Source organism: Trachypithecus francoisi, unplaced genomic scaffold, assembly GCF_009764315.1.
Source record: "Trachypithecus francoisi isolate TF-2019V2 unplaced genomic scaffold, Tfra_2.0 Lachesis_group4, whole genome shotgun sequence".
NCBI lineage: Eukaryota > Metazoa > Chordata > Mammalia > Primates > Cercopithecidae > Trachypithecus > Trachypithecus francoisi.
Window position 1 is genome coordinate 117325400 of NW_022681469.1, and position 19133 is coordinate 117344532.

The 19133-nt window shown below is 55.0% G+C and overlaps 1 protein-coding gene across 7 annotated transcripts in view; it reads left to right on the forward strand.

Moving 5' to 3' along the window:
• The window catches only part of SH2B2 (SH2B adaptor protein 2), a 37891-nt gene extending 19440 nt beyond the window's left edge, over window positions 1-18451 (forward strand). For 5 of the 7 annotated variants that reach the window (XM_033192567.1, XM_033192568.1, XM_033192566.1 and 2 more), the window contains exons 3-9: window positions 2969-3070; window positions 5068-5159; window positions 11105-11196; window positions 11281-11451; window positions 13995-14203; window positions 17033-17204; window positions 18037-18451. In XM_033192567.1, coding sequence (XP_033048458.1) covers window positions 2969-3070; window positions 5068-5159; window positions 11105-11196; window positions 11281-11451; window positions 13995-14203; window positions 17033-17204; window positions 18037-18371 — 1173 coding nt within the window. In that variant the 3' untranslated portion in view covers window positions 18372-18451. The remainder of the gene's footprint in view (window positions 1-2968; window positions 3071-5067; window positions 5160-11104; window positions 11197-11280; window positions 11452-13994; window positions 14204-17032; window positions 17205-18036) is intronic. The other 2 variants (XM_033192571.1, XM_033192572.1) reach the window with 1 other exon arrangement.
• The last annotated feature ends 682 nt before the right edge of the window (window positions 18452-19133 follow it).

Sequence of the window (19133 nt, forward strand, 5' to 3'; positions counted from 1 at the left end):
AGCCCCCTGCCATTAGGGAAGCCACTGGGAAACCTGGTATTTTCAGGATGCTTGCAAATCTTAGTGGGGTCAGTCGGGCTCGGTGACTCACGCCTGTAATCCCAGCACTTTGGGAGGCTGAGGCGGGTGGATCACTTGAGGTCAGGAGTTCGAGACCAGCCTGGCCAACATGGTGAAACCCCATCTCTACTGAAAATACAAAAATTAGCCAGGCATGGTGGCAGGTACCTGTAGTCCTAGCTACTCAGGAGGCTAAGGCAGGAGAAATCCCTTGAACCAGGGAGGTGGAGGTTGTAGTGAGCTGAGATCGTACCACTGCACTTCAGACTGGGTGACAGAGTGAGACTCTGTCTCAAAAAGAAAAAAGAAAAAAAGAAGAAATTTCAGTGGATTAAGCCCTGGAGGAAAAGCTTGGGCTACCTACGTGTTCACCAGGTGGCCAGGACCCTGGAACGGGCACTTGTGGAGGTTCAAGCTCTGTGAATAAAGGCCTAGAGTTGTAAAACAAGTTGACCATTCAGGCATGTGGGCACAGTGAGTTGTGGCTGGAGCAGGTGGGAGGAAGCTGGACCAGGACAAATGGACCTCAGATTCCAAGCTGGGGAACCACAGCGTCTCTGGCCAGCAGGATCCCTGCTGAAGCTTCCAGTCCAGGCCTCCACTGCAGGCCTCAGTCTGCTCTGTCCCCAGCCCTGCTGGCCGGCGTGACGGCCACACACCAGGGTCAGCCAGCCTCTGTTCATGCTCCAAGCCCGGCTCTGCCCCTGCTGGACAGGGGCCAGTTCTTCCTGGAATTCCCATCTGCCTGCCCATCAAATGTGTGGCCCTTCCTTTTCCTCCTAAGAAAGTTCCTGTCTCGGAAACCAAGCCCTGCTGGGAATCCCAGACTCAGGCCAGCCCCAGGGGGGCCTCAGGCTCACGGCAGGGAGCTTTGAGGCAGAGCAAGTGGAGCCAGTCACAGAGTGGCGGTCCCACAGAGCCCTGCCAGCTCACCTTGGATCAACCCTGCCTGCAGCATTGTTGGGAACACTGGTCCCTTTTACTCACTCCAGAAAGCAGTGAGCCCTGTTCTGAGTCGGGGGCTCCAGGCCCTGCTCTGGAAGGTCAGGTCTGTAGCAGGAGACCAGCATTTTTTCTTCTTTCTTTTTTTTTTAAAGTGACCAGGTTTTAAGACTATCATTTTTTATTTTTTATTTTATTTTTTTACTTTATTTTATTTTATTTTTTGAGACAGGGTGTCACTCTGTCACCCAGGCTGGAGTGCAGTGATGTAATCTCGGCTCACTGCAACCTCCACCTCCCGGGTTCAAGTGATTCTCTTGCCTCAGCCTCCCAAGTAGCTGGGATTACAGGCGCACACCACCACACCTGGCTAATTTTTGTATTTCTTAAGTAGAGATGGGGTTTCACCGTGTTGCCCAGGCTGGCCTCGAATTCCTGACCTCAAGTCATCCTCCTTGGCCTCCCAAAGTGCTGAAGTTACAGGTGTGAGCCACTACACCCAGCCAAGACCAGCATTTTTTAAAAAGTGAACTAGAATAGAATAGAAAATATCACACTCTATCACACACAGGAAGGGTGACTGTTTTCTGGTGAGATGTTTGCTTCAGAGATATTTTTACCTGCGTGTGTGTGTACTAGGCCCCAGTGTTAAATGTATTTCTCACAATGGGTCAAGGTCAAAAATAAGAAAACCACAGATCTCGTGGGTGTATTAGGCAGCCCAGGTGGGGTTCTGTCCTCAAGGCTGGAAGGTAGGAGGCTCAGATGTCAATTCTGGTTCTGTCCTGGACTTGCTCGGTGACTATAGGAGGAGTTCCTTTTTTTTTTTTTTTTGAGGCTGGATCTCACTCTTGTCACCCAGGCGGGAGTATAGTGGTACCATCATAGCTCATTGCAGCCTCGACCTCCCCCGATCAAGCGATCCTTCCTCCTCAGCCTCCCAAGTAGCTGGAACTACAGGTGTGCATGCCACCACACCACACCATACATACAAAAAAAAAAATACTTTTATTTATTTATTTTTTTCTGTAAGACAGAGTTTCGTTCTTGTTGCCCAGGCTGGAGCGCAATGGCGCAATCTCAGCTCACCGCAACCGCCACCTCCCAGGTTCAAGCGATTCTCCTGCCTCAGCCTCCCAGGTAGCTGGGACTATAGGCAGGCATGCACCACCACGCCCGGCTAATTTTGGGTTTTTTGTTTGTTTTTTTGTTTTTTTGAGACGGAGTCTCGCTCTGTCGCCCAGGCTGGAGTGCAGTGGCCCAATCTCAGCTCACTGCAAATTCCGCCTCCGGGGTTACCCATTCTCCTGCCTCAGCCTCCCGAGTAGCCGGGACTACAGGTAACTGCCACCTCGCCCGGCTAATTTTTTGTATTTTTAGTAGAGACAGGGTTTCACCATGTTAGCCAGGATGGCCTCGATCTCCTGACCTCGTGATCTGCCTGCCTCAGCCTCCCAAAGTGCTGGGATTACAGGTGTGAGCCACCATGCCCGGCCAAATTTTGTATTTTTTTTAGTAGAGATGCGGTTTTTCCATGTTTGTCAGGCTGGTCTCAAACTCCTGACTTCAGGTGATCTGCCTGCCTTGGCCTCCCAAAGTGCTGGGAATACAAGCGTGAGCCACCACACCCGGCCCGTTTTTGGGTCTTAAGTAAAGATATGGTCTCACAATGTTGTCCAGGCTGTCCTTGAACTGCTGGACTCAGACCATCCTCCTGCCTTGGCCTCCCAAAGTGCTAGGATTACAGGCATGAGCCACCACACCTAGCCAGGAAAAATTTATTTCTTGTTTCAAAGAAATGCCTTCCTCAATTTCCCCATCTGTGAAATGGGGATTGGGACACCTCTGTACCAGGGTGGCTGTGGCAGTCTATTTGAGGGTCACTCTAATGCCTGGCAGCGGGGAGGGGATGGAGAGGGTGTCAGGAAATGCTAGGGCCACTGACTGTCCTTCTTCTGGCCCCCAGGCCTCCAGGCCCAAGGTCAGCATCCCACTGTCAGCCATCATTGAGGTCCGCACCACCATGCCCCTGGAAATGCCAGAGAAGGACAACACGTTCGTGCTCAAGGTAAGGTCTCACCCCTAATCCCAGAGATCCTCCGGCTGCCCCAGGCCACCTCCCCTTTGGTGCTGCAGCTCCATAGGGGAGCGAGGGGAAGGAGCCTAAGGCAGGACGGTAGTGGGAGGGAGCCCTGGTGTGGGGGGGTCCCCAGACCCTATGACAGATGTCTAGTACATGGCTAAGACTTGAGTCTCAGCTCCACAGCCAAGTGCCCCCGGCATTGCCCAACATCTGGGCCCCTTGCTCCCACTTACCCCTGGGCCTGGGCGAAGCTCGTCAGTTTCACTTCCTGCCCTCCCTTCCCCTACTGGAGCCAGCACACACCCACCCCACTGGTGGCCAGCCGGCAGCAGTTATGCAAATGTTCCCGTTCCAGGGCACTGGAGTGTGGGAACCGGGCGGTCTCCCACAGAGGGCACAAAGGCATCGAGGGTGGGCGGGGAGGCACCCTGGTGGCTCTAGGGGCAGCCCATCCTTTTCCCAGGCCCCACACCACACGCCCGGGGTGGCCTGCAGGGGTTTCTGAGGACACGGCTCCAGGCTGCCAGAGCTGTGGTCCCTGGGACTCCGCAAAGGATCAGAGGGTGTTGATGAAGCAGTGTCCCCCAGGGATGCCTGGTCACACCCACTCACCCTGCATGAAGCCCCCACCCTCTTCTCCCAGCTTCTGGTTGTGTTTGTGTTTGCACCCGTTCCCATTTGTTTAGTCACGACTCACTTTTTCGTTTAACAAATGTTTACCAACCCCGGACCCTGAGTCATGCCAGGCTGGGGGCTGGGGACACAGTCCCTGCCCACCTGGTACCCTCTAAGCTGCCGATCGTGCACGACAGCCCTGAGGCAGAGGGGCTCGCCTGCCTCAGTTTCCCCATCTGTTCAGAGAGGGATTAAAGGCAGTCTCCGAGAACCCACCCAGCTCTGTCATCTTGGGAGTCCAACAACTACATTGTTTGGTTTTTTGTTTGTTTATTTGCTTGAGATGGATCTCGCTCTGTCCCCCAGGTTGGAGTGCAATGGCGCAATCTTGGCTCACTATGACCTCCTCCTCCCAGGCTCAGGCGATCCTTCCATCTCAGTCTCCTGAGTAGCTGGGACCAAAGGCCCATGCCACCATGCTTGGCTAATTTCTGTATTTTTGGAAGAGATGGGGTTTTGCCATGTTGCCCAGGCTGGTCTCGAACTCCTGAGCTCAGGAGATCTGCCCGCCTCAGCCTCTCACAGTGCTAGATTACAGGTGTGAGCCACCACGCCCAGCCCAACGACTGCATTTTGACAGAGGCACACCACCGGAAGCCAACAGCACGGGACCTGGGTATCCCAGAGACCTGGGTTCAGGCCCTGGCCCTGCCACTGGCTGCTGTGTGACTTTGAGCAAGTTCCTTGGCCTCTCTGAATCTTGGTCTTCTCATCTATAAAATGGGAGAAATGGCTCCCCTCCCTCACAGGGCCGTTGGGAGGAGTTGAGCAGAGTGCAGGGTTATGCTCTGGGCCCAGCCCCAGCAGGGATGTCCCCTGCCCTCTTCCCCTTCAGAGGCTGCATATCTCAAGCACATGGCCATGCTGGTAGAACTCCAGGCACTAAGACGTGCAAGGCACCCTACTCAATGTGCCTCTCCACTCAACTTGAACCTCATCCCTGCGGTGCCAGGGCATGGGTTGAGGATGCTGGGCCACCCATCCCTCCCCCCACCAGCACAGCCTCCTCAGAGGCTGCATCTCCAAGGCAGAGGAGCTGAGATCAGTGAGGCGGGACATATCCCCAGTGGGGAGGCCCAGGAGGAAGGGAGCGCAGAGTGTGAACTGCAGGCTGTACCACCGGGTCCCTGGCCTGAGTTCCAGGTGGTGCCCGACGGTGAACCCCACTGTCTTTCCTGCTGCTTATGCCCTTGAGCCCTGCTGTGGGAACGGGGGATGAGCCATTTGAGCCATTCTGACCCTGTGTCCTGTAGTCCAGAGCCTGTCTGCTGACCGTGTTCTGGACTCCCGGCCACCTTCCTCCCCAGGTGGAGAATGGAGCTGAGTACATCCTGGAGACCATCGACTCTCTGCAGAAGCACTCGTGGGTAGCTGACATCCAGGGCTGCGTGGACCCCGGGTGAGTGTCCAAGTGGCCCAAGGATGGGTGGACAGGCTGGGTGTGTCATTGGTCCAGCCTTCACCAGGAGCAGCTTTCTAGCAGGGCGGGAGCTCAGCTTGAGAAACGAGCAACTCAATGTGATTCAGGTTGGTTGGTGCCAGCCAGGATCACCCTCCTTTAAAATACCCCCTACCTCCAATCCCCAGCAGGCTCTGTGTGAGGCCTGCTCTATGGGGCCAGGGCCTGGGGACCTGGAAGGAAGTTGGACCAAGTCTTATCTTCACCTCAAGAGAGCCTCAGAGCACTGGGAGTTGGGCAGAGATGGGAGTAAGTCCCCAAAGGGCTGGGGGCCTGGTACAATGGCTCACGCCTGTGACCCCAACACTTTGGGAGGTTGAGCTGGGAGGACTACTTGAGCCCAGGAGTTCAAAACCAGCCTGGGCAACATAGCCAGACCCCCCCCCCCTTTTTTTTTTTTGAGACAGGGTTTTGCTCTGTTGCCCAGGCTGGAGTACAATGGTGTGATTTTGGCTCACTGCGACCTCTGCCTCCCAGGTTCAAGCGATTCTCCTGTCTCAGCCTCCCGAGTAGCTGTGATTACAGGTGCCCACCACCAGGCCCAGCTGATTTTTATATTTTTAGTAGAGACGGGGTTTCATCGTGTTGGCCAGGCTGGTCTCGAACTACAGACTTCAAGTGATCCACCCACCTTAGCCTCCCAAAGTGCCAGGATTACAGGCATGAGCCACTGTGCCCAGCCAACCCTGTCTCTTAAAATAAGAAAAATAAAAAGAGCTGGAGAGAGGCTCCTCACCCAGCTCTGGGCTCAGGGAAGGGTTGCTGGTAGGCGTGCTCACCTAACCCGAGGCTTAAATAAAGAGTGGACCAACGCTAGGCAGAGGAGGATGGGAGAGGGCAGAGAGAACAGCACAGCAAAGAGTGGAAATGGAACTGGGCACAGTGGCATGCATCTGTTATCCCAGCTACTCTGGAGGCTGAGGCTGGAGGATCGCTTGAGCCCAGGATTTGGAGGCTACAGTGATCTAGGACTGCACCACTGCACTCCAGCCTGGGCAACAGAGCAAGACCCTAACTCTTAAAAAATAATAATAAAAATTTGGCCAGGGCCAGGCACAGTGTCTCACACCTGTAATCCCAGCACTTTGGGGGGCCAAGGCTGGCAGATCACCTGAGGTCAGGAGTTCGAGACCAGCCTGGCCAACATGGTGAAACCCCATGTCTACTAAAAATACAAAAATTAGCCAGGCATGGTGGCAGGCATCTGTAATCCCAGCTACTCAAGAGGCTGAGGCAGAAGAATCGCTTGAACCTGGGAGGCAGAGGTTGCAGTGAGCTGAGATTGGGCCACTGCACTCCAGCCTGAGCGACAGAGCCAGACTCTGTCTCAAAATAATAATACTTTTAAAAGGTGTGGAAGTGTACAGGCACCTGGGACTTGCAGGGAACATCAAGGCCTTTGGGGTAGCCAGTGAGGAGGAGGTTTTGATGAGAGCTCAGGAAACGGGTAAGTCAGGGACAATGGGAGCCATGGCGGGTAATAAGCAGAGGGCACTTACGGTCAGCTGTGAACAGGAAGAGCAGCAAGAAGGTTGGCTCCACCGTCCAGGAGAGATGCCAGGCCAGGAGTAGGAGGGACAGGCACCCTGACACGCTGAGCAATTGGCAGCAGCTCTGCTGGCTAATGGGGTGAGCCAAGCCCCCGGGGGAAGGGCCGCTGCTTTCTAATTAACAGCTTCATTTAAAGAAACACAATTAAGGTCCTGGGCGCCTCCCAGGCCCTGATCCACAAAGTGCTTGGAATCCCTCCTCCGACTCCAGACCATCTGCTCTGCGGACTTTCCCGAGTCCCTGTGAAGGTGAACCTGACGCGGTGGAAGTTTCGAGCTGGCAGGGTCCCAGACACCTCGTGTCACAGACGGGGAGAGAAACCTTCCCACCCTCTGAGGGTCTCCACGGGATCCCAGGAGGAGCCCAGCCCCTCAGGGATAGTGGGCAGGGATCATGAGCCCTCAGCGGGGACTGTACCCACTTGGTGGTATCCGGGCCATGAGAGAGCCTTCCCCTTGGCTTTCTGAAGTTTCAGTGGAAAATCAATTTGCAAAAGGCAGATAAATAAGAGAAAAGGCATACAAATTGATTGATTGATTTTTATTTTATTATTTTATTTTTTAGAGTTAAGGCCTTGCTCTATCGCCCAGGCTGGTGTACAGTGGTGCAGTCAAGCTTACTGCAGCCTCGACCTCCTGGGCTCAAGCGATCCGCCTGCCTCAGCCTCCCAAGTAACTGGGACTATAGGCACATGCCACAATGACTGGCTACTTTTTTTTTTTTTTTTTTTTTTGAGACAGAGTCTTGCTGTATCATCCAGGCTGGAATGCAATGGCACAATCTCAGCTCACTGCAACCTCCACCTCCCAAGTTCAAGCAATTCTCCTGCCTCAGCCTCCTGAGTAGCTGAGATTATAGGTGCCTGCCACCATGCCCAGCTAATTTTTGTATTTTTAGTCGAGACAGGGTTTCCCCATGGTGGTCAGGCTGGTCTCAAACTCTTGACCTCAGGTGATCTGCCAACCTCATCATCCCAAAGTGCTGGGATTACAGGTGTGAGCCACTGCACCCAGCCTAATTTTTTTTTTTTTTTTGAGACGGAGTCTCGCTCTGTCGCCCAGACTGGAGTGCAGAGGCCAGATCTCAGCTCACTGCAAGCTCCGCCTCCCGGGTTCACGCCATTCTCCCGCCTCAGCCTCCCGAGTAGCTGGGACTACAGGCGCCTGCCACCACGCCTGGCTAGTCTTTTGTATTTTTTTAGTAGAGGCGGGGTTTCACCGTGTTAGCCAGGATGGTCTCGATCTCCTGACCTCGTGATCCACCCGTCTGGGCCTTCCAAAGTGCTGGGATTACAGGCTTGAGCCACCGCGCCCGGCCTAATTTTTTTTTTTTTAAGAGATGGGTAATCCCAGCACTTTGGGCAGCCGAGGCGGGCGGATCACGAGGTCAGGAGATCGAGACCATCCTGGCTAACACGGTGAAACCCCATCTCTACAGAAAATACAAAAAATTAGCTGGGCTTGGTGGTGGGCGCCTGTAGTCCCAGCTACTGGGGAGGCTGAGGCACGGGAGGCGGAGCTTGCAGTGAGCCGAGAGCGCGCCACTGCACTCCAGCCTGGGCGACAGAGCGAGACTCCGTCTCAAAAAAAAAAAAAGCCAGGCATGGTGGCTCACGCCTGTAATTCCATTACTTTGGGAGGCTGAGGCAGGCAGATCACGAAGTCAGGAGTTTGAGACCACCTTGGCCAACATGGTGAAACCCTGTCTCTACTAAAAATACAAGAAGTAGCTGGGTGTGTTGATGGGCGCCTGTAATCCCACCTACTTGGGAGGCTGTAGCAGAAGAATCGCTTGAACCCGGGAGGCAGAGATTGCAGTGAGCCAAGATCGCGCCACTGCACTCCAGCCTGGGCAACAGAGTGAGACTCTCTCTCAAAAAAAAAAAGATACAGGAAAATGGTCCATTTTTATGCTTAGGTTCAGCAAAGTATAGGCAGCGGTGTAGAAAGAGGATTGGACGGCCGGGCGCTGTGGCTCAAGCCTGTAATCCCAGCACTTTGGGAGGCCGGGATGGGCGGATCACGAGGTCAGGAGATCGAGACCATCCTGGCTAACATGGTGAAACCCCGTCACTACTTAAAAAAATACAAAACACTAGCCGGGTGAGGTGGCGGGCGGCTGTAGTCCCAGCTACTCAGGAGGCTGAGGCAGGAGAATGGCGTGAACTGAAGGGAACAGGCTGAGCGGGGGACCCAGCCAGGCCTGTCTGTCTAGATTTTTCTTGGCCTCTCTGAACAGCATTCCTTCTGGGTGTGGGACTGAACCCTATCTTGAATGGGGGTTTTATGACCTACAGTTAAACCAGGTAGATTGGGTAATTTCTTTCATTCTTTTTTTCTTGCTTGCTTTCCTTTCCTTCTTTCCTTTCTTTCTCTCTTTCCTTTTGTTTTTGCTTTTTTTTCTGTTCTGTTGCCCTAGCTGGAGGGCAGTGGCACGATCACAGCTCACTGCAGCCTCCAATTCCTGGACTCCATTGATCCTCCTGCCTCACCACCACGCCTAGCTAATTTTTTTTTTTTATTAAGACGGGGTTCTCGGCCGGGCGCGGTGGCTCAAGCCTGTAATCCCAGCACTTTGGGAGGCCGAGACGGGCGGATCACGAGGTCAGGAGATCGCGACCATCCTGGCTAACACGGTGAAACCCCGTCTCTACTAAAAATACAAAAATTAGCCGGGCGAGGTGGCGGGCGCCTGTAGTCCCAGCTACTCGGGAGGCTGAGGCAGGAGAATGGCGGGAACCCGGGAGGCGGAGCTTGCAGTGAGCTGAGATCCGGCCACTGCACTCCAGCCTGGGCGACAGAGCGAGACTCCGTCTCAAAAAAAAAAAAAAAAAAAAAAAAAAGACGGGGTTCTCAGGGCCAAGTGCTGTGGCTCATGCCTATAATCTATAATCCCAACACTTTAGGAGGCTGAGGCAGATGGATCACCTGAGGTTGGGAGTTCGAGATCAGGCTGGCCAACATGGAGAAACCCCGTCTCTACTAAAAATACAAAATTAGCTGGGCATGGTGGTGCATGCCTGTAATCCCAGCTACTCGGAGGAGGCTGAGGCAGGAGAATCACTTGAACCCCCGGGAGGCAGAGGTTGCAGTGAGCCAGGATTGCGCCATTGCGCTCCAGCCTGGGCAACAAGAGCAAAACTCTGTCTCAAAAAAAAAAAGACAGGTTATCGCGGCCGGGTGCAGTGGCTCATGCCAGTAATCCCCATACTCTGGGAGGCCAAGGCGGGCAGATCACCAGTTCAAGACCAGCGTGGCCAACATGGTGAAACCCTGTCTCTACAAAAAATACAAAAAAAAAAAAAAATTGGCCAGGCATGGTGGTGCATGCTTGTGATCCCAGCTACTGAGGAGGCTGATGCAGGAGAGTTGCTTGAACCAGGGAGGCAGAGGTTGCGGTGAGCTGAGATCATGCCACTGCACTCTAGCCTGGGCAATAGAGCAAGACTCCATTTCAAAAAAAAAAAGATGGGGGTCTCACTATGTTGCCCAAGCTGATCTCAAACTCCTGGCCTCAAGTGATCCTCCCACTTCAGCCTCCCAGAGTGCTAGGATTACAAACATGAGCCACCATGCCTGGCTGGATAATTTCTTTATGACAAGTTTTTACACAGAATATTTTTAAGTTGGCCAGGCGCAGTAGCTCACGCCTGTATTTCCAGCATTCTGGGAGGACGAGGCAGGCGAATCACAAGGTCAGGAGTTCAAGACCAGCCTGGCCAACATAGTGAAACCTCATCCCTACTAAAAATACAAAAAGAAATTAGCCCGGCATGGTGGCGGGCACCTGTAAACCCAGCTACTCAGGAGGCTGAGGCAGGAGAATCGATTGAACCCAGGAGGCAGAGGCTGCAGTGAGCCAAGATCACACCACTGCACTCCAGCCCTGGCAACAGAGTGAGACTCATCTCAAAAAAAAAAGAATATTTTTAGGTTTTATGACTACGTTTTGGAAAAAGGAGTTCTGGTTTCTGTGACCCACCTTGGGAAAGAGGGACTTCCGTTTCTCTGGTGCCTCTAGGGAGAAGAGGATTGAGAGACAGGTAGGCAGGAGAAGGTCAGAGAAAAACATTTTTGTTTCTGAGGCTGCTGCTGAGGACTATATTTTGGGATATTGTTTTCTGAGCCCCAACAGTGGCCTGGTCAATCACATGGTGGCTACAGAGCCAGCGGAGGGTGGGACAGAGGGACATGGAGGCAGAGAGAGGTGACCAGAGCCAGGAAGGCTACATGCTGGGCCATGGGACTGCCAGCCACTGCCTGGCCACGAAAGCAGCCTGTGGTTTGGGTCCAAGTCCCACGGCAGGACATGGCTTCCATTTCTTGTCTCCACAGTGACAGCGAGGAAGACACCGAGCTCTCCTGTACCCGAGGAGGCTGTCTGGCCAGCCGCGTGGCCTCCTGCAGCTGTGAGCTCCTGACTGATGGTAGGTAGGGGGACAGGGTTGGAGGAGGAGCACACTCATGGTGGACAGATGAAGATACGTGTGTCTTACCTGCCATTTCCCCAGCAGTTGACCTACCCCGGCCCCCAGAGACGACAGCCATGGGTGCAGTGGTGACAGCCCCCCACAGCCGAGGTCGAGATGCCGTCAGAGAGTCCCTGATCCACGTCCCACTAGAGACCTTTCTGCAGACCCTGGAATCCCCAGGCGGCAGCGGCAGTGACAGCAATAACACAGGTGCCATGGGGACAGCCTGCTCTTCCCACACTACCTCTCCTGGACCCCCACCCCCAGCCATGGCCACCCGTGGGCTCCCTAAACCTTGCTAAGCCCCAGAAGCTGTGACATCTCATCCCCCTGGGTCCTTCACACATCTCCGAAGTACTTCTGGCTTTTGTAGACTGGTCTAGGAACCTGGCCCCTCCCACGGGACCCAGTTTCAATAGAAAATGTTTACAGGGGCCGGGTACAGTGGCTCACGCCTGAAATCCCAACACTTTGAGAGGCCAAGGCGGGTGGATCACCTGACGTCAGGAGTTCAAGACCAGCCTGGCTAACATGGCAAAACCCCATCACTACAAAAAATACAAAAATTGGCCAGGAGTGGTGGTGCACACATGTAGTCCCAGCTACTCGGGAGGCTGAGGCAGGAGAATCACTTGAACCTGGGAGGCGGAGGTTGCAGTGAGCCAAGATCATGCCACTGCACTCAGCCTGGGCAACAGAGTGAGACTCTGTCTCAAAAAAAAAAAAAGAAAAAGAAAAAGAAAAAGAGAGAAAAGAAAATGCTCACAGGAGCTGGGTGCAGTGTCTCACACCTATAATCCCAGCCAGTGCTTTGGGATGCTGGGGATCACTTGAAGCCTGGAGTTTGAGACTAGCATAGACAACATAGCAAGACCCTATCTGCACAAAATTTTTGAGACAGAGTCTCACTTTGTCACCCACGCTAGAGTGTAGTAGCAGATCACAACTCACTGCAACCTCCACCGCCGAGTTCAAGCGATTCTCCTGTCTCAGCCTCCCGAGTAGCTGAGAATACAGGCACCCACCACTACACCTGGCTGATTTTTGTATTTTTAGTAGAGATGGGGGTTTTGCCATGTTGGCCAGGCTGGTCTTGAACTCCTGACCTCAAGTGATCCTCCTGCCTTGGCCTCCCAAAATGCTGGAATTACAGGCGTGAGCCACCATGCCTGGCCACAAACTTTTTTTTTTAATTATCTGGGCAGATTGGTACACACCAACCTGCCTGTAGGTTGGTGTGCCTGTAGTCCCAGCTACTTGGGAGGCCGAGGTGCGAGGATCACTTTGAGCCCAGGAGGTCGAGGCTACAGTGAGCTGTGATCACACCATTGCACTCCAGCCTGGGCAGAGAGAGACCCTATAAAAAAAAAAAAAGAAAAAAAAAGAAAAGAAAAGAAGAAAGGACGGAGGGAGGGAGGGAAGGAAGGGGCTCACAGAAAAGGGTCCAGAGGGTTGGAATCAGGGGTTGGGAACAGGCGACTGGATTTGTTCCTAAATTTGTTGATGACTTACAGAGCAACTCCAGGATAGTCCTTCACAGCTCTGTGCCTCATTTTACCTCATAGACGTCACCATTGGGTTGGGTCAGCTCCCTGCCCAACTTTGAAATTATTCCAGCTGGGCACAGTGGCTCACACCTGTAATCTTAGCACTTCAAGAAACCAAGGCAGGAGGATCGTTTGAGCCCAGGACTTCTAGACTAGTCTGGGCAACAAAGCAAGACTCTGCCTCTACAAAAAATAAACAAAAATTAGCCAGGCATTGTGACTCAAGCTTAGTCCTAGCTACCCAGGAGGCTGAGGTGGGAGGATTGCTTGAGCCCAGGAGGCTAAGGCTGCAGTGAGCTATGGTTGTGCCACTGAACTTCAGCCTGGGTGACAGAGCAAGACCCTATCTCAAAAAATAAGTTAAATAAATACATAAATAAAATTATTCGGCTGGGCACAGTGGCTCACGCCTGTAATCCCAGCACTTTGGGAGGCCAAGATGGGCAGATTGCCTGAGCTCAGGAGTTCAAGACCGGCCTGGGCAACATGGTGAAACGCTGTCTCTACTAAAAATACAAAAATTAGCCTGGCCATAGTGGTGCATGACTGTAATCCCAAATACTCAGGAGGCTGAGGCAAGAGAATCACTTGAACCTACAAGACCGAGGTTGCAGTAAGTTGAGATCACACCACTGCATTCTAGCCTGGGCAACAGAGCAAGACTCTGTCTCAAACAAAAAAATATTCAGGCCAGGTGCTTTGGCTCCCATCTGTAATCCCAGCACTTTGGGAGGCCAAGGCAGGAGGATCACTTGAACCTAGGAGTTTGAGACCAGCCTGGGGAACATAGCAAGACCCCATCTCTAAAAAATAAAAAATAAGGCCGGGCACAGTGGCTTACGCCTATAATCGCAGCACTTCGGACCCCATCTCTACTAAAAATACAAAAATTAGTTGGGTATAGTGGCAGGCGCCTGTAATCCCAGCTACCCGAGAGGCTGAGGCAAGAGAATCGCTTGAACCCCGGAGGCAGAGGTTACAGTGAGCCACTGGGATTGTGCCATTACACTCCAGCCTAGGCGACAAGAGCAAAACTTTGTCTCAAAAAATTAAAAATAAAAACTAAAAACCAACAAAAATTTTAAAAATTATTCCAACAGCATTTTGCATGTAAAACAATCAAGATGTCGCCTCTTTTCTCACTTTATTTCTATGCCTCCCTCTCTCCTTCCCCCCATGTTCCTCACACTGTCATCCCCACCTCAGGGGAAGAGGGTGCAGAGACGGATCCCGAGGCTGAGCCGGAGCTGGAACTGTCCGACTACCCCTGGTTCCATGGGACACTGTCCCGGGTCAAGGCTGCTCAACTGGTTCTGGCAGGAGGGCCCCGGAACCACGGCCTCTTCGTGATCCGCCAAAGTGAGACTCGGCCTGGGGAGTACGTGCTGACTTTCAACTTCCAGGGCAAGGCCAAGGCAAGTGTGTGTGGGGGGCCGTGGGGGTGCAGTGGCCAGCCCTGAGGGAGGAGGGTCATGGTGACCCCGGTCCTGAGGCTGTGCCTCAGAAGCAGCTGCAGGCGAACCGGTGTGGCATGACTTCCCATAGGCCTCGCTCACCCCAGCCATGCTCCGTGAACCACCTGCATCCCTCCTACACATCACTGACGGACTGCAGTCAGCCCTATTTCAGCCTCTCCATTCTCCAGAAGGGGATCTCATAGCACTGGATCTTCTGAGGGTCTCCACCCAGAGATCCCACAGTGCGGGGCTAGAGCCAGCCAAGGCCCTCAGAGCCCCACCTTCTGCCCCACCCGCCCCAGACAGCCCCTGTTCCCTGCCCAGGTCAGGTCACCAACCCGAGAGTTACACACGGGCAAGCCCTAGAGACCCACCAGGGGAGGAGGACCTGGGCTGAGTGGGAGAGCTGTGCAGGGTCTAGGGGGTGGGGTTCAGCATCGAACGGGACAGCCTGATCAGAGACCTGCAGGGGAGGGAGAATTGTGGAGGCGAAGACAGGCGGGAAGGCGATCCCAACAGCGCCCAGCTGGATCAGAGGCATGATGGTACACCCAGGCGGTGTGCTTTCAAGGAAGAGGATTGTGTGCTATATTGACCTAAAATGCTTTGTTTTTGTTTTTGTTTTTTTTGTTTGAGACAGTCTCGCTCTCTCCTCCAGGCTGGATTACAAAAGTACAATCTCAGTTCATTGCAACCTCCGCCTCCCGGGTTCAAGCGATTCTTGTGCCTCAGCCTCCCAAGTAGCTGGGATTACAGACACGTACCACCACACCTGGCTAATTTTTGTATTTTTAGTAGAGACGGGGTTTCGCCATGTCGGCCAGGCTGGTCTCGAACTCCTGACCTCAGGTGATCCACCCGCCTTGGCCTCCCAAAGTGCTGGGATTACAGGCGTGAGCCACTGCACCTGGCCTGTTGACCTGAAATTCACAGGAAAATTTGACAGCAAAGCCGAATGATTATGGGAGGGTGCAATGTGGCCAGAGGGGCCAGGAACCTCAGTGCCCGCCCCCGCATCCCAGGTTTCCGATAAGGAAACACTCAGCCCAGGCTCCTGCCAGGACAGATTTCCTGGCGGCCCCTACTAGAGGAGGGAGAACCTTAGGACTCCTGCTCTAGGCCTGCAGCTGGGGGACAGTGTCTCTCTGCAGGGACCCCGGCTGCCCTAACCCCTAGTGACCCAGTGCAGACCCTCTAGTGGCTTCTCTCCTCCGCCGGGTTGGCCCCACCGTGCAGGAGATAGCACCTCCGCCAGGGACATTTCCTTGGCAAGCAGCCACTCTTTCAGTTCCTCCGACAACCAGGTGCTTAAGGCCATCCCTGGTGACGTGCGTTTACTTCTCAGCCAGTGCTGCTCCAGGCAGCCTTCCAGAGGGCCTGGATCTGACTCATCCCCAAGCCAGAGGCTAGGATGGGGGAACACAGGGTGGGCAGGAAGCTCCTCTCCTTCCTGGAACGGGACCCAGCCTTGAACCTGCCTCTCACCTCTCTACCCAGCTGCTCTTCTCCTAGAGTGGAGATGACTGCTCCATGCTTGATAATTGAATGGTGGGACAAAGCAGGAACCCCAGCCTCCCGCTTACATACCTCCTGGGAGGGAAGATCACTACCTTCCCAGAGGCAACTCTTTCCACCTTCACGGAATAAACATCTGGAAGGTCTGGCAGAAGATTGGGATGTGTCCGACTTGCCTCTCCTCACCCCTGGGGCCCGGCTGTGCCCTGCGCAGGCTCTGCCCGGCTATGAGGCTGTGGTGGGACCCCTCTGTGCTGTTTCTCTCGGGCTGAGTCCCTGCATTGTCCTGGCAACTTATTCTGCTAAGTGGCAGAGCTCACTTGTGGGACTGCCACCCTGCTCCAGGGATTGTCTGTATTTTGTTGTATGTTTGGTTTTTAAAGGGATGGGGGGAATCTCACCATGTTGGCCAGGCTAGTCTTGAACTCCTGACCTCCAGTGATCCACTCCCCTCAGCCTCCCAAAGTGCTAGGATAACAGGCGTGAGCCATCGCACCCGGCGGATTGTCTGTCTTTTATGTAGGTGGCCAGACCAGCTCCCCTTCCTGGGCTTGGGGCTATATGTGTACCCTCAGACCACTCCTCTTAGCTCCCCTGTTGCCACACACACCCCAGAGATAGCCACTTTTTTCTGCACTGGGATACATGTTGAGCAAAATAGGGCTTAAGTCAGAGACCTGCGGCTCACCACTAGACACCACAGGCCTATGGTTTCTTACCCTGAGGCACCTGCCTCATGCAGGCTCTAGAGACCCAGAGAGAAGCCAGCCCTGTTCGGTCACTCCTCCCTAGCCAGCCCGGGGGAGTTTTCCACGCCCTGGGTTTTGGCTCTGCGGGGACAGAGGCCCAACCTCTAGCCCCCTGGGCTAGGGGAACCACCCAAACAGGAGTTTTCTTCCCTGCTCTGTGCTCTGTGACCGTGGGCCAGTCACTCACCCTCCCTGGGCCTTTGTTTTCCCATCTCTAACATGGGAGCAGTAATCCCTGTCTTCTGGCGTTAGGGAGAGGATTAGAGATTAGAGGTGTGTAGGACATGGGCCCATAGTAGGAGTGTCCCAGCATGGGGACAGTGCTTGGTGCCTTCCATCCCAGCCTGGGTCCGTTGCCCCCATTCCCCATCCCCAGATGGGGCTCAGGTGTGAGGGGCCCCCTGGCTCTGACACAGCCCCATACAGTCCCTGTGAGCCTTGGTCCTTCCATCAACCCCCAAAGGCACTTACCCAGTTGCCCAGCCCCGGACACACCCCTGACCACACCCACCTGTACCCACAGCACCTGCGCCTGTCCCTGAACGGCCACGGCCAGTGTCACGTACAGCACCTGTGGTTCCAGTCTGTGCTTGACATGCTCCGCCACTTCCACACACACCCTATCCCACTGGAGTCAGGGGGTTCTGCCGATATCACCCTTCGCAGCTATGTGCGGGCCCAGGGCCCCCCGCCAGGTAAGATGCTGCCACCTGGCCCATGTGATTACTCAAGAAGACCCCCTTGATTACTCAAGAAGGTGTCCCCTGTGGTAGGATGAGCCCCAGGTCTCCTGTCCCACAGCCTCAGCTGTGTCCCTCCCACCCTAGCCTAGCCACAGCAATTGCAAGCAGTCAGGTCAGCAGGAGTGGAGGCAGAAGTGGCAGCCCTGAGGCAGCCAGGTCCCTAATGATTCCTTGCAAGGGGAACGGGGTGCCCAAGAGCAGTGCAGGTGGGCGTATGGGGGTGGGGACGGGGGTGTGGATTGGGGCAAGTGGGACGAAAGGAGCTGTGGGTGTGGATTCCCAACCCCTGCACGGGGGAGGCTCAGAGCAAAGCTGCTGTGACCCAGCACTAAGGGCATGGGTGCATGTGCATGCGTGTGGTTGTGTGTGTGCATGAGTGTATGTGTGCATGTGCACGCATGTGCCCGTGTGTGTACGTTTACGTGTGCGTGTGCGCGTGAATATGCATGAGCATGTGCATTGCGTGCATGTGTATGCGTGTGCGTATATACGTGCACGTGTGTGCATGCGTGCATGGGCGCGCATGTGCTTGTGTGTGTGCTGTGCGAGCGTGTGCATCGTGTGCGTGTGGCTGTATGGGCGTGCACACGCGTGGTTAGGTACGTGTATGTATGTGTGTTCCTGTTTATGCATATGTGCGGGTGTGCGTGCATATGTGTCCGAGGACATGGGCTGCAACTCGGAAACCTGAGCGTGAGTCCTGGCCCCCTGAGGGATCCCGGCCTCCCTCCAGGATGTGGCCAGCCCAGGTCCCCACTCACGCCCTGCTGCCGCCTCGTTGCAGAGCCGGGCCCCGCGCCCCCTGCCGCGCCAGCGCCCCCAGCCTGCTGGAGCGACCCGCCCGGCCAGCACTACTTCTCCAGCCTGGCCGCAGCTGCCTGCCCGCCCGCCTCGCCCTCCGACGCCGCCGGCGCCTCCTCGTCGTCCGCCTCGTCGTCCTCGGCCGCGTCGGGGCCAGCCCCCACGCGCCCCGTCGAGGGCCCGGTCAGCGTGCGGAGCCGCAGCAACAGCGCCGAGCGCCTGCTGGAGGCCGTGGCCGCCGCCGCCGCTGCCGAGGAGCCCCCGGAGGCCGCGCCCGGCCGCGCGCGCGCCGTGGAGAACCAGTACTCCTTCTACTAGCCCGCGGCGCCGCCCGGGTGGGACACGCCAAGCTCTTCAGTGAAGACACGATGTTATTAAAAGCCTGTTTTAGGGACTGCACCCGACTCTCCTGTCGTCCTTTCTCCCACGGGGAAGGCGGGGACTGCGGGGCAGCCACTCTCAGAGACCCCTGTCCAGCTCAGTGTGGCCTGACACCTGCCAGGCCCCCTTACAGCTGTGTCTCTGGTGGGATAGCTGAGGGACTCCCCATGGGCCATCGGGCAGCACCTGAAAGAGGACCCAATAGCAAGGGTTAGGGCTTAGGATCGGGAGGGGGTTTTAGTGGAGCTGTGAGGCAGAGAGATGGGGGTGGCAACAACTAGGGGTGCTGGAAAGAGAGGAGGGGGCATTCAGGACACAGGGATGGGGAGCACGCCCAAGTCATACGGAGACCTTGGATGCTAGGAGGAGGAGTCCGGGCTCCGACTAGGAGGGTAAAGGCGTTTTGGGGCAGATCTATGAAGTCTGGCGGTGTGGACAGGGCGGCAGGGCAGAATGTCTCCATATTAGCCCTTAGGGGATTGGGCAATGGAAGAGGCTGGATTTCCCAGCTCGGTCGTAGACTTAAACTTACAAGAAGCTTAAAGAGCCCTCCCACCCACCGCACTCCACCCTATTCACACCCTGTCCCACCCGGTCCCATTCCCACCCCACACCTACCCACAGGTGGAATTCCAGCTGTGGCTCCCATGACCCCAGGCTCAGGAGACACTGCCTGCTGGCAGTCCCAGTACCCCATGT